This window comes from Rhinolophus hipposideros (assembly GCF_964194185.1).
Source record: "Rhinolophus hipposideros genome assembly, chromosome: 8".
In the NCBI taxonomy this organism is placed as follows: domain Eukaryota; kingdom Metazoa; phylum Chordata; class Mammalia; order Chiroptera; family Rhinolophidae; genus Rhinolophus; species Rhinolophus hipposideros.
In genome coordinates this window covers 90,692,048-90,707,290 of record NC_138054.1, presented here as the reverse complement: position 1 = coordinate 90,707,290, position 15,243 = coordinate 90,692,048, and the positions used below count along the sequence as shown (strand labels likewise).

Genomic DNA, 15,243 nt, shown 5'->3' with positions numbered 1-15,243 from the left:
ATAAGAATCTATATTCGTGCTTATTTAAAGATGCATAAAGAAACTAAGAAATGGTTTTATGGGGCCGGCCCAGTGGCTCAGGTGCTCCTAATGCCGAGGTCACCGGTTCGATTCCGACATGGGCCAGTGAGCTGCACCCTCTAAAGCTAAGATTGTGAACAATGGCTCTCCCTAGAGCTGGGCTGCTGTGTGCTGTCGTGGGCTGTTGTGTGCTACTGTGTGCTGCTGTGGGCTACTGTGTGCTGCCAGGAGCAGCCAGTGGCCAGTGTGCATGGTTGCAGCCATCATGAGCAGCCGGCAGCTGACAAGAGCTGCTGTGAGTGGCCAATAGGTGACCGGCAGTCGGGGGGGAGCACAAGGCTCATAATACCAGCATTGGCCAGGGAGCTGTGTCCTACACAACTAGACTGAGAAACATCGGCTTGAACCAGAGTGGGCATAGGGAGGCGGAAGAAGGGGGAGAAAACAAAAAAGAAATGGTTTTCTGTTGTTAAAATAAATGAGAACTAAGCAGATAGTAGACAGGAATGGGGAATATACTGTCATTTTAATGCTTGTTGATTTTTGAACCACATGACTTACATACTCAAAGCTAAACAAGAAAAATTTTGAAAAATTCAGGAAGATAGAAAAATACTTCCAATAAAAACAAAATTTAAATAAATACGTAAGTATGCACATTGAGTGTGACAACTCTGTAAAATGTATATACAAGTGTACAAAGAGTATTAAAAAAGCAGAAAAATAAAAAGAATTTGTGTGCTAAGTTGATGAAGTTTTTTATATTCCAGCTCTTGAGTTAATGTTCATGAAATTTATTGAAAGGCAGTTAAATTGGTGAAAATAAATAAATGCAAATATTTGGTAGGAATTAAAATGAAATGTCTTCTTCCTCCTCAGCAGAATTTACTCCAGCAGAGGACGCCACCCCAGCCTATGAGCCCTGGGCCCCCAGCACACACCCAGCTCCCCTGAGCCCAGAAGATTTTAAGTACGTTGGGCTCACCAAGGCTGTTCTGTCAGCCCACACACAGAAGGAAGAGCAGAATTATGTTGATAAATTCCGGGAAAAGATCCTGTCGTCACCCTACAGCTCCTATCTTCAGCAAGAAAGCAGAAGCAAAGCTAAATATTCATATGTTCAAGGTAGTTAAATTTTTAAAAATATATTCCATTTATCTACATAGTTGTCGTCAATTTTATAAGTCCTGTGTCAGTACAGGAGAAAATGGAGTGAAGAATGGGGGTTTTGCTTGTAAGGAACTGATTGGGAGATGATGAAATAAATCTATCAACAATTTGTTATCTCGGATCTCTTCTAGATGTGAGAAGCTGATTTTGTAAGAAACTGATTGAGAGATGCTGAAATAAGTATATTTTATAGCAACAACTTTTATCTGGGATCTTGTTCATCCTTTTAGAGCCAATTTTTTTCCATCCCTGAGTAGAAATATTTAGTATTGGCCAATGTTTATTCCTTGGTAATTTTCCTCTAATTACCTGTAAATGGCATTCTTCTCTTCCTTTGAGGGTTTAGCTTTTCATAATATGCCTCCCTCTCTATCCTTTCAGGAGAGTCTGCTTCCAAGCCGAGCAGATCAGCTGGTTGCAAGAAGGGGAAGCACAGGCGGAAGACTCCACCGGTGCCGTTGGACAGCCATAGCACCCAGGGGGCCTTCTGCCCCGCTGGTGGAGGAGAGGTCCAGAACATTCCGCCTTGGTGCCCGTCCCTGGCCTCCTCTCCTCACGCCCCCAGCCTGTCATTCCCGGCCGCAGTGATGGTTTCCAACCAGGCCCCTTATCTCGTACCAGCGTTTCCCCTCCCAGTTGTAACCTCTCTGGGTGGAGAACACACAGCCTCAGTAACCTCACTCGGCTGCCTGCCCTTATCCAGTGGTTTGCCGTCTTTTCCGGCTCTCCCTGCTCCTCACTTAGGTACTTTCATGACTATTTTCCTGCCTGACGCCCCTGTATATCCTCTCTTGACCCCATCATTCTCTCCATATCCATTCCGGGAAGCACCAAGCTCTTCGGAAATACCACCCTCAGTGTCAGCAGTGGCTCCAAACCTAGAAGTGCCGCCTTCAGTCATCAGCCGAAGGCCAGCTGGGGACAAGTGGGAGAGCCAGAGTGGAGAGCACGCGTTCCTGAACTCCCGGAGCAGCTCACCGCTGCAGCTCACCTTACTGCGGGAAGGCACGCCCAAGTCCTGCGAATCTGCAGATCAGATGAGAAGGGATGTGTGCCCAGAGGCGGAGTGTGTAAGTGACACGCGCTTTCAACATGCAAGTGAGAAAATCAGCCTTGTCCTTTTTAGTAAAATGAGGGTCTTCCACGGGGCGGTGGGGGGGGGGGCTTGTCTCGGTGGCTGGAGTCAGTAACTGCCGCTGAGACTAAGCTTGTGCACACACCTGCACTGTAGCTCCCTGGCCCCACTTCAGAAGCAGGAAGGAAAGAATCTTTCTCCCAAAGTGCTCTTTCAAATCTTCTGTATGAACTAAGTTTTCCCCTCCTTTAAAATTTGACCTCCAGGCATTAAACTAACATGTTCATTGCCTATAAAATGTATTTTCTTACCTACAGCTGGGGTAATGGTCTAGTAAGACAGGGATAAGCCGTATGACAAGACATGAGTTTAGCCATTTTCTTTTTTCAGTTGTAGGACAGCAGTTATGGATGGAGGGGGTAAGAGCCATTTATTGTCAGCATTTATCGGTAAAGTTGGCTGTTCGTAGTTTCATATTCATACATGTCATTTTCAAAAATGACGAATTTTTGATCAGTTTTCTTTAACTTTTCATCCCTCTACCCAAAAAGGTGTTCTGAGATCATCAGGTTAAACTTTGGAATATGACATTCCTCTATTTAGGTATAGGATCCAAGACGGGTGTGAATATTTATATTCACACAGAGTTTTTCTTCAGTCTTCCCTTCCAGGTATAATACTTTTTTTTTACAGATGAGCCAAATCAAGAAAATATGCTCAATTTTGAAAGCCTGCTATTGGTGCACTTGCTAGAAATCTAATGCCTGGCAGTGTGTCCCAGTGAGCACGGCCTGGGCTAAGGGTTCATGTCCCAGCCCTGTCACTTGTTAGGTGGCTTTGCATAGACATGTCACTTAACATACCTTTGCCTTTGTTTCCTTATTTGAAACATGGAACAATTAATACTGCATAGCATCCTGAGGATTACAGGAAGTAATATTTATGTAGTTCTTCTCCCTATGCAATATAAGTTCCAAGATAGCTGGAACTTTTGTTCACTGTTATATTCCTAGTATTTGGAACACTGCTTAAAATATATAAAATGTTCAATGTATATTTTCTGAATGACAAAGAATTAAAGCACACCTGTAGAGTCTGTGGCATGTAGGAGGTGCTCATAAGACAGTAGTATCTTGAATTTTACATACAGAGGAACTTAGACCACATTCTTGGGGACAGGCTGAAAAATATTTTACTTCTCATGTCTGTATGTTTGTTTTATTCTGTTTAACGTGTTAAGGGGAAGATCTCCCAGTTATTTTGTAACATGATGCTTCAAATGTTCAATTTTTCTCTTGTGTTTGTACTTTCCAGCCGTGTGTGATCAGCCACAGCGGGAATAAGAACAGTCATTCTACTGCCAGTGACCCGTCCATGGTGTCCCTTCTCAGAGCATCTCCACCTGGGTCTGGTTCTGCAGCATCAGGTAGACATCAAAGGCACAGATTCTGTGAGCTCTCTTGCCATGTGGTCACTGCCCAATGGGCTGTCTGGTTTGGGCACAGGTGTGAACGTATAGTATATTTCCCTTTTTGTATGCTTTATTGGGGTGTATTTACATATAGTAAAATACACCAAATTTAAGTGTGCAAAACAAGCATTTGACAAATGTCTACATTAGTATCACCACCACCCCCGTCACCAGATAGAACATTTCCATCACCCGGGAAATTCTGTGACCCTTTGTGGTCCGGCCCCTGCCCTGACCACTCGCTTCTGGCAACCGCTGGTTTGCTTTCTGTCACTAGTTTTGTTTTTTCTACAATTTCACATCAGTCGAATCGTCCCGCACGCAGTCTTTTGTGTCGGGATTCTTTCAGTGAGCTTGATGCTGTTGAGATACATCCTTATCGTCCGGATCAGTAGTTTGTTCCTTTTTATCGCTAAGTAGAATCACATTGGATGGCTGTCCATCCACTAAAGTCCATATCATTGATGATTGTTGGGTTTCCAGTTTGAAGCTATTACGAATAATGCTGCTGTGAATATATGAGTCTGAGTCTTTTTGTGCATATGTTTTCTTTTCTTTTGGGTAAATACCTGGGAGTGAAATTGCTAGGTCATGTGTATGGTTAACTTTGTAAGAAAATGCCAAACTGTTTTCCACAGTGGCCATACCTTTTTGCATTCCTACCAGCAACGTATGAGAGCTCCAATTTGCAACACATCCTGGCCAACACTTGGTGTTGTCCGTCATTTATTGTAGCCATTCCAGCGGGTATGTAGTGATACCTCATTGTGGTTTTAATGTGCATTTTCCTATTGATTAATGGTGTTGAATATCTTTTAATGTACTTTTTGCCATCATATGTGTTCAAGTTTCTTGCCATTTTGGGGGGGAGGGGGCTTATTAGTTTCTTACTTTTAAGAGTTCTGTATATACTGTGGATACAATCCTTTATCAAATACTTGTTTTGCAAAATTCTCCCTGTGTGTGGTTTGCCTTTTCATTTTATTACCTTTTATTTTTATCTTCATTTTGAAGAGCAAAATATTTTTCAATTTTGATGACATTCAATTAATCAATTTTTTTTTCCTTTTATATAAGTTGGGCTCGTGTGTTCTTTTTAAGAAATCTTTGCCTAGTCCGAAGTCACTAAGATAGTCTGGGGTGAGATTAGGGTCCATATACTCTCCTTGCATATGGCTATCCAGTTGTTTCTGCCCCATTTGTTAAAAAGACTAATCTTTCCCCCATTGAATTATCATGGCACCAATGTTGAAAATAAATTGGGGTCTGTTTCTCGATCTCTGTTCTGTTCTGTTTATCTTTATGGCTAACTTTAGGATAATCGCACACTCTTTTGAGTAGTATAGCTTTCAAGTAAGACTTCAACTCTGATGGGTGAAGTCCTCCAACTTTATTCTTCTTTTCAAAATAAGTTTGGCTGTTGTTCACCCTTTGTCTATATAAATTGTAGAATCAGGTTATTGGCTTCTATAAAAAAAGCCTGGGCCGGCCCGATGGCTCAGGTGGTTAGAGCTCCATGCTCCTAACTCTGAAGGCTGCCGGTTCAATTCCCACATGGACCAGTGGGATCTCAACCACAAGGTTGCCAGTTCGACTCCCACAAGGGATGGTGGGCTGCGCCCCCTGCAACTAGAAACGGCAACTGGACCTGGAGCTGAGCTGCGCCCTCCACAACTAAGATTGAAAGGACAACAACTTGACTTGGAAAAAAGGCCTGGAAGTGCACACTGTTCCCCAATGAAGTCCTGTTCCCCTTCCCCAATAAAAATATTAAAAAAAAAAGAAAGCCTGCATAGCCCAGGTTGAGAATTATCACCCTAACAGTATTGAGTCTTCTAATCCACGAGCATGATGTGTTTCACCGTGGTGTAGGTTTTTAACTTTTCTCAGCAATGTTTTATAGTTTTCCATGTACAGGTTTTACACATATTTTGCTAAATTTATCCCTAAGGGTTTCATATTTTTGATGCTTTAACAAATAACATTTTAAAATTTCAATTTCCAGTTGTCTGTTGGTAGCATGTAGAAATCCAATCAAATTTTGTATTTTGAATTTTGTATTGGACAATCTTGCTGAACTCACTGGTTAGTGTTAATACCTCTTTTGTAGATTCTGTAGGACTTTCCTACATGGACGGTCTTACTGTCTGCAAATATGGTTGTACTTTTTCTTTTCTGTTGTGTATGCCTTAATTTTTTTGTCTTACCTGATTGGAGTGGCTCAGATCCCAGTGTAGTGTTGAATAGCATAGGTGAGACAGACATTCTTACCTTGTTCACTGTCTTAGGGGGAAGCAGTCAGAGTTTCACCATTAAGTATGATGCTAAATGTAGGTTTTTCTTAAATGTTCTTTATCAGTAAGATTGAGGAAGTTCCTTTCTACTGTTAATTTGCCAAGACGCTTTTTCTACACCTACTGAAATAATCATATGCTATTTCTTCCTTATTTTATCAAATATTAAATTAACCTTGTATGCGGTCATGCTATTTTATCCTTTTAACACATTGCTGGATTCTATAGCCTACTGTTTTGGTGTGGATTATTGCACCTATTCTGAGAAATATTGGTCTGTTGTTTTCTTGTAATGTCTTTGTCTGGTTTTGATATCAGAGTAATGCTGCCCTAAGAAAAGGAGTTGGGATTGGTTTCCTCATCTTCTGTTTTTGGGAAGACTGTGCTGACCTGGTATTGTTTACATCTTCCTTCTATGGTTGGTAGGATTCACAGTGAAGCTATCTGGGCCTGAAGTTTTCTTTGTGAGAAGGTTTTGTAACAACAAATTTAATTTCTTTAATAGATAGGGGTCTATTAAGGTTATCTGTTTCTTCTTGAGTGATCTTTGGTAACTTGTATTTTTCAAGATGTTTGTTCATTTCATCTAAGTGGTAGAATTTATAGTCATATAGTTATTTATAATATTTTTTTATCCTTTTAATGTCCATGGACTCTATGCTCATCTTATTGCGGGTATAATAAATTTTTCCTGATTATTCTGGCTGTATGTTTACCAATTTTATTAATTTGTAAAAGAAGCAGCTTCTGATTTTATTGGGTCATTTTTCCCTATTGATTTTTGGCTTTGAATTTTATCAGTGCCTACTCTAATCTTTATTATTTCCTCTCTTCTGTTTACTTTGGATTTTATTTGCTCTTTTTCTAATTTCTTAAGGTAGGAAGTTTAGACCATGATTTGAGATTATTTTTCCTCCTAATATAAACATTTAATGCTTTTAATTTCTTTCTAAGCACTGTTTTAGCTGCCTCCCTCAGATTTTGATATGGGTGTTTATATTTTCATTCAGCCTAAGATGTTTTCTAGTTTCCCTTGTATTTTCTTCTTTGACCATAGGTAATTAGAAATGTATTTAATTTCCTAATATTTGGAGGTTTTTCCAGATATTTTATTGGTTTCTAAGTTAATTGCAGTCAGAAAAAAATACTTGTATTATTTTTTTTAATTTACTGAGACTTATTTAATGGTCCAAAATTTGGTCTGACTTGTGAAATGTTTCATGTGCACTTGAAAAGAATGTGTGTTTTGCAGTTGTTGAGTAGCGTCTTCTATAAATGTAAATTAGATCAAGTTAGCTGATGTTGGTCCAACCTTTAACATCCTAACTGATTTTCTATCTACTTGTTTTATCAGTTATTCAGACACGACTGTTAAAATGTCCAAATATAATTGTGCATTTGTCTCTTTTTTTCTTGCAGTCCAGTCAGGTTTTGTTTCATATGTTGCGAAGTTCTTTTATTGGGTATATACACATTTAAGATTGTTCTGTCCTTTTGATGACTTGATCCTTTTTTGAAATCTACTTTGATACCGGTGTATCCACTCCAGCTTTATTTTGATTAGTGTTTACATGGCATATTTTTCCATCTTTTTACTTTTAACTTATATATGTTTTTATATTTAAAGTTGATTTTTGATAACCACCATATAGTTGGGTATTGCTTTTTTTATCCACATGACAATCTCTGCCTTTTAAGTGGAATACGTAGATGATTTATTACACATTTAATGTAATTGTTGATATGGTGAAATTAAATCTTCCATCTTGCTACTTATTTTATGTTTGTCTCATTTGCTCTTCCTTTTTTTCTTCCGCCCCTCCTACTTTTTGGTTGTGTATTTTTAATGATTTTGAAAGATTTAATGAAATTTTTAGAAATTTTAATGAAATTTAAAATTTAATGAAATTTTTTCTCCATTTGGCTTGTCAGCTATACCTCTATTTTCTTTTTTTTTTCTAAGTCATTGCAATAGGATTTAAAGTGTACCTTTTATTTATCACAATTTGTTGTCACACAGCAACCTAGCCAATTGCCCTCCCCCCGCCCCCCGTGTCTTTACGTGAGGAAAGAAAAGTCTGTGAGACTGTGCCCTTTTGGGACTTTGCTTATCTCAATGTTTTACACCTCATGTCTCTCTGTCTGGTCCCCAAAAGATGGTTTGCAGCCAATGACGAGTAAGATTTCCCATGGGGGAAACAACTCAAGCCAGGCGGAATCGAGTGGGGACCCCTGATGAGCTGCCTTAGAAAGATCTGGGAAGAGGCCTTGTCCCCCTTTCCCCCTGCCTGGGAAAAGCTGCTGCTGACCCTGGCTTTCCCCTCTCACTTAATTGAGAGAAGAGTCTTTAGAGCGATAAGATTAAGCTCTCTCTGCTTAGCTCTGTAAAACAATTTTGACATGTGATGTATGTCCCTCAAGGGACTCACATATCTCACCTCAAGGACTTTCTGCTTCGGCTGTTTAAAGATCAACATAATTGGTTTGGGTTGTTTCTATAACATGAGTCTCACAGACCGTGTCAAAAACAGTAACACTCCCTTGTATACTTATCAATAAAAACCACCAGTCGGCTTCATTCTGGGCTCCAGTCTTTCATGACTGTGAGACCCCTGGCCTTCAGAGATTTAAACTGCAGTAAGTCTCTGTCTGTTTCTTTCTTAAAACTTAACCCAAGCTGCCCCTTCTCGCACCCTCACTGCCTGTGTTGCGCTGAACGCAACAACAATTTACCTTCAAATATCATACCTATTGTATCACTTTATGTCTAAGAACCTTAAAACAGAGTACTTCCATTTTTCCTTCTTGTTCTTCGTGCTGTTTTATCATACATTTTACTTCTACATGTATTATAAACTCATAATAAAATTGTTATTTTTTTTGCTTTAGATAGTCCATTACGTTTTAAAGGGATTTTTTAAATAAGGAAACATGTCTTTTATATTTACCCATAAACTTACTTTATTAAAAAATTAGAGAGGTACTGTTTTTTGTTTTGTTTTAATTGTTCCAAAGTTGATGGGAAGGGTCTAGAAGGGTCAGATGTAAGACAAGAAAGGAATGAGCCATCAGACTCCATAGCAGCCAAAAAATGATGGTTTTTCTTTTGTAACGGGAAGGGTGAGGAGAGAGTGCAGGTATGAGTAAGTTTATGTTTGGTATCAGGATAATGAACTTCCTTTCTAAAGGCTTCTGCTTTTCCCTTATAAAATGGGAAACAGTGAAGGAGACAGTGAATGGGGAGTCGTCATTGGCGGGGTAGACAGACGAGTACGCTGACCAGAGGGTTACAGCAGGCTTTCCAGGCTTTTTGATGACCCTTTTGGTGATGATGATTTTATCGTAGAACAACGTACCTTGGTATATGTGACTTTCTCCAGGTCTTCGCTTTCTACAGTTTAGATAAGAACAGAATTGACCATTGGCTCTAGTGGAGTTGACATTTTTTTTTTTATTGGGGAAGGGGAACCGGACTTTATTGGGGAACAGTGTGTACTTCCAGGGTTTTTTTCCAAGTCAAGTTGTTGTCCTTTCAGTCTTAGTTGTGGAGGGCGCAGCTCAGCTCCAGGTCCAGTTGCCGTTGCTAGTTGCAGGGGGCGCAGCCCACCATCCCTTGCGGGAGTTGAACGGGCAACCTTGTGGTTGAGAGCCCACTGGCCCATGGGGGAATCGAACCGGCAACCTTCGGAGTTAGGAGCAGGAGCTCTAACCGCCTGAGCCACCGGGCCGGCCCCCAGAGTTGACATTTTGATAGTTGTGGGAAGTCGGAGGGAAAAGGAAGCCTCAGGTATCACAAAGAGTTATTGAATGATGGCCTTTGTGCTCTAAGCTGAATGACTAAGGCACTGTTCCAAATTTGTAATTGAACAATTAAACAAGCAAATGAGAAAGTGAAGCTGAGATGTCAGCAGTTTAGGAAATGGAGCTGAGATGGAGCCGTTCCGGGTGATGAGAAGGCCTTGAGTGCACATCTCAGGAGACCTGAGAAAGGGATCTTAGAGGATCAGGGAACTGGCAGGCCCAGGTGACCTGGGACGATGGCTGGGCTGCGTGGTGAAGAAGACTGTCAGCTAGTTGCCGATGTCTTTGAGGAATGAGTGCCAAATGGGCAAATCCGTCCCTGATAGATATTGTCTAATTTATATTGTTGATTTTTGATAGGAAGCAGTGACAGCAGTATCTACTTTGCTAGTAGCGATTATTCTTCTGAAATCACCGCAAATGGGCAGCAATCTCAGGATGTACAGAGAAAAGAAGCATTTCCCAATTTAGCTGAAGAGTCCATCTGGAGAATGATAAAACAAACACCGGAGTGCATTCTAATGACATATCAGGTACCTGAGAGGTAAGAAAGCACTTTAGAAGACCCTCTTTTATATGAGTTGTTTTAGTGGTTTAAGTGTGTCTTTTAATATAAAGTGATTTTTAAATGTCTTTTACATATCCTTAGAGAAATGTATTTTCAGATTCATTTATTTGAAGTGAAATGACGAATGATTTCCTAAACAGTGGTTACAGTGGCGGTGCCACACAGCTGCAGACCCAGACTAAACAAACACGTTATGCAGCATGAGACAAGAGAACAAAGACAGCAGTGCTTTCCAAGATGGCACACAAGTGTAGGGACTTTTCTTCTTAGACTCTGGATTTTCGTTTTCCGTTCTAAGAGTGGAACAAGTAAGGGAAATCAGTTTCTTCTATATGTCTGATTAAAACACTCTACAGATGTTTTCCACCAAGAAAAAGAGGTCTAGCTTTACCAAGTTAACAAAGAAATAATTCAGTTATTTGTAATGTGTACATCATATATGCATATCAAGGAGAGATATAAAGTATCTTACAAAACAAAAAAGAATTGCTATTCTTAGATGACATGAAAAGAACCCTGGGCCTTATTCAGGACTACAAGGCTTTGTTTATTTGTTTTTAGAGCTAAAGAAGTTGTACTGAAAGAAGACCTAGAGAAGCTGGAAAGCATGAGGCGGCTGCAGCCCCAGTTTTCTCACAGACAAAGGGAGGAGCTGGCCAAGGTGCATCCTTGGATTCAGAGCCAGACTATCCCTCAGGAGATAGACACCCAGGTAAGCGTGGTGATGGTATCCATCGCACGTGTGGACACAGGCAGTGTTCTAGGCACGTAACGTACGTTGCATGATCCCACTGGAGGTTTTACTCACAGTGACTTCTGCAGTAGGTGTTGTCATCCCAGCTTTACCAACAAACAACAAAGTAAGGTATACAGATAGGAAATAATGTGCAGATGGTCACACAGTTCCTCAGATTTTGAGTACAGGTCTTTTTGACCGCCAACTGTTTCTTTTCTTCCACCAGTTGGAATATTGTGGGCCAATAAGGAATAAAGACGCCTGCTGTGATGTGTGATTGACTGGGGAGGAGAGGTGGAAGAGATTTGCATTTCAAATAGGCATGCATGTTTGAAAAGAGTTACAACTCAAGGTGTAAGAGTCACACCAGAGGTCCTATTCATACGTAGCAGGCATTTCTGTGGGACCCAAGTGGTCTTTGTGCTGTTGGGAGGTCTTCACACTGAGGTCATCTGTGAGCAGCCTGAACAGTGAAGTGGTCCTAGCTGTTGCTTCTGTAGTGATGGTCGTGACCGTCATGGGAGCTGATGTGTGACGTTAAAAATTATAACAAGGGAATAAAGTGAGGTGTCCAAAAAAGTGTAGGTTAACTTATGGGTAAACAGGTCATGGGCGTCTTCCCCACCTCCAGTGCCTGCGATAAAGGATGGCCAGATAGGGTCTCACCAAAAGGAGGAGGCAGACTGTTACTATAAGCAAAGTCTTTATTTTTTAAATATTGTTTTTCTGGTCTTTGAGTAGAAGGATATTTGAAGAATGAGCCCCCAAACAATTTAAACAAAAGCTTTTAAACAATTGCTGTCACTTATTTACCTTCGAATAATAAGGCATGAGCCATGATGAATATCCTTAGATGTGGAGAGGTGGTGGGGATTAGACATAGTGGCTCGGCCAGCATTTTACTGACTTTAAAACTTTGCAGAAGACATTACATCAAATAACCTGCCTGCTCTGGTTCCTTTTTGGAGGGCTGTGTCACTTGCAAAGAGAAAGACTCAGCTGGTGCAGCTGTAGAATCCAGTGGTCAGGACCCAGCAGAAGACAGCAGCTAATGACTCTGGACGTGCGCGGGGACCTGCGGACAGCTGGACCCTTTGTGCATCTCTCCAAATCCCTGACTCTTAAATGGCCACGGCGTTATCATTGAATGTGAAGGTTTTTCCCTTCTTGATTTTTTAAGAGACACCATTTTTCTGAAGCAGACATTGTATATAGAATCTTTAACTTGTACTTGTTCCTGACGTTTAAGACGGTCCCTGAGCTCTTTTTGTAGTTTAGCCGTCTTCTCAAGGGACTGGAGGGCTTCTTAAAAAGGTATGTGTACGGCAAAACTTTATTTCAGGTGTCACCCCAAATGAATTCTAATTAGAAATATAGCTGGAAAGAGCCCCAAACCTTAGCTTCATTAATTTTGTTCTGTTGTTACATAAGTCATTACACCCATTTGAGTACGTGAAGAAATCCCACCTGCGGGCCACATGCTTTTCATAATGGTTTCATAAAGTTAGTGTCTAGTCTTTGCGCGGCTTGATGCTTCCCCTCCATACTGAAGATCAAACATGACAGTTTTCTTACAACACAACAGGAGTCACTTTACTATTTACCAGTATTAAAATAGACTGCCCATTGGTATCCTGGAAATACGTAGTTCTGAGGGTTGCATTTTGACATTTATTCTTATAGATGCCTTTCCTTTTGATTTTCCACTTTCCATTGAAATCCTGGGTCTTATCTTAAAAATCAGTCAGCTTATAAGGAGCTTATTCCTTGGAGAGTAGCCTTTGCATGTGTCATTTTAAAACAAAAGAGCTTCTAACTCAACCAGTGGTATTTCCCTTTTTAATGTTTTTGTTTTTAAAATAACGATTGTAAAAAGTTTCAAAAGTTTTGTAAAAATTAATATTGTTTTTATATGTGTCTATGTTTAAATGTGTTTAAACCAAAACTAACGGTTAACTCTTTCTTTCCAACCAATTTACACAAAAAGGTCTCCGTCCCTGCCAGAGGTCTGATTGGTACTGCCTTTGCCTTGCCCTTAAACAGGGGTAAGTGTTTAAGAGAGGAGAGGGACTGCACAGTGAGAAAGGGGTCGGCAGGAGCTCAGTAGCTCTGGCCAAGGGGGAACGCAGAGCCTGCCGTAAATCAGTGTTGTCTACACCCACTGTAGTCGTGTCTTCTAAGAGAGTGGGTTATTTACTTGATTAGTTATCTCCCTGTTCTTTAGAGAAGTTGATGAGTCCTTCCCAGACTTGGAGTGACATGTGCATTGCACACCCTTGTAGCAAATACAAAAAAATGAAGGTTACAGTAACATTTTATCTTTATGTATAGTAACATGCAACAAACTAACTTACTTTTCTTTGTTGTTGTGTGTTGTTTGTTTTATTTTGTTTTAGGAAAACACTTCTTCCTCCTTCCAAGTTTTATAGCTTTTTATAAAATGCATCCTGATAATAATTAGGAAAGTCGACCTTTTTATACATGATGACTGCTGGGCCCTGATTCTCAACCCCCACAGCTTAGATTTTCTTTCAAAAGTAGTAGTTTCCTAGAAGGCAATTCTATCTTAAGGTATCAGAACCATTTTTAAATGCTGCCTGTGACGTTTCTTGGAATTTTCTAATATTAAGCAGTTCCATGCAAATATTCCTGTTTTATGAATGGGAACTCTCACATTTTACTCCATCTTGATTGTTAAATGATTTCTGAAGACCTTGTGTTGGCCGAGCTGTGTGATATTTTTGCCTTTGTGAAAAAAATCAAATTTAAAAAAGTTAATCATCCTGGAATATTGTCCGTCAGTATAATCATTGTGACCTTCTGTAGTGATAAGATTTTTAATTTGTGTAAATCAAAAATGACATGAAGCTATCAGCGGATCATTCCGCATTCGTGGATGCGTATTTGAAACCTTATGTTCTCTAATAATGTGTGCCCTTCTTTTCCATTCTTTCTGGATATTTATCTAAATCTGCTTACTTCTTGGCCTTAGTACTCATTTTATGGAGTGTACACTGTACTAGGCTTGATTTGAAACTGGTGCTTGTTTTAAGCAGATTTCTAAAACCACTTATAATTCTCGGATCTGGACAAGTAGATGAGTTGGTGCGTTTCGAGCCTGGACCACAACTCTCCCACCGCTGACTGTGAGGGGAGGGGGCTCGGCACTGCCGCCCACCACCCCCCAGGGGGGCTTGACCCAGTTGTACACTTCGTTGTTCAAGTTTATTAACTTTTTGTACTAATGACTTGAGAACTGGGTAATAAGAAATGTATATTATAGGCTTCAATGTTTACATACATGTTACTCAAACAGCTGCATTTTCTTGGATAAGAGGTCAGGATTTATGAAAAACAATGCTGCGTGAATGGAATCATTCGGCAATTAAGTGAAATTTCACGATGATTCATAAGGTAAATTTAATGCAAATTGAAATTTTGTTTTCAACTGAATTTAAAATTAGCTGTGTGAATTTGCTTGTTTTTAATGGTTATTAATATTTTAATTGGGTATCTTTTTTAAGTAAAAACAATAAATAAACTGTAAATGTAAATCTTGAGAAATGTTCTTGCACTGTATCAGCAAACGTTTGCCCAGAGTACATATTTTACGTTATTTAGAAATGTTTGTTCAGATACACTGAAAGGTACTTGGATTAGTTTTCGTTTTCTCAGCAGCACCTGATGTCTGCATTGTCAGAAGGGTGTAAGCTCCTGTGCGGAAGACACGGTGTTTTCAGATTCATTGTCTTACTGAATTTTCACTTGGTCAACACTGAAGAATTCATTGGGTCCTGATCACATGTGTATTATTTTTAATACTAATTTTAATGCCTAATTTATAAAATTCAATTGCCCAAATTGTCCTTTCAGATTCTGTAGTAAGCCTGTGTTTCATAAAGTCTGTGTCACTGGCAGCAACCAAATGTGAAAATTAAAATCTGAAACAAGATCCTGAAACCGCCAGGACTTTTTCAGTGGTGCACCCCTTAATCATCTGCAGCTCTCTGTAACAAAACAGTGATAACAGTACCCAGAAGGAAAAAGCTCAGTGTATGCTAAACGCTATTAAGAACTGTTCGAGTGCTTTCCATGCATTCCCTCATG

General features: G+C 40.0%; 1 protein-coding gene across 6 annotated transcripts in view; it reads left to right on the top strand.

Annotated features, from left to right (window-relative positions):
* PER3 (period circadian regulator 3) overlaps positions 1-14,720 on the top strand; it is a 46,823-nt gene extending 32,103 nt beyond the window's left edge. Inside the window, exons 17-24 of one of the 6 annotated variants that reach the window (XR_013993871.1) lie at positions 901-1,146; positions 1,573-2,261; positions 3,581-3,692; positions 10,193-10,376; positions 10,962-11,112; positions 12,105-12,450; positions 13,124-13,181; positions 13,533-14,697. Coding sequence is in view for 2 of the 6 variants with exons in the window: in XM_081057652.1 (XP_080913778.1) it covers positions 901-1,146; positions 1,573-2,261; positions 3,581-3,692; positions 10,193-10,376; positions 10,962-11,112; positions 12,105-12,188 (1,466 nt within the window). In the remaining 4 variants the exon portion in view is untranslated. Of the gene's footprint in view, positions 1-900; positions 1,147-1,572; positions 2,262-3,580; positions 3,693-10,192; positions 10,377-10,961; positions 11,113-12,104 lie in introns of all 6 variants that reach the window. The other 5 variants (XR_013993872.1, XR_013993873.1, XR_013993870.1 and 2 more) reach the window with 5 other exon arrangements.
* Positions 14,721-15,243: the final 523 nt, after the last annotated feature.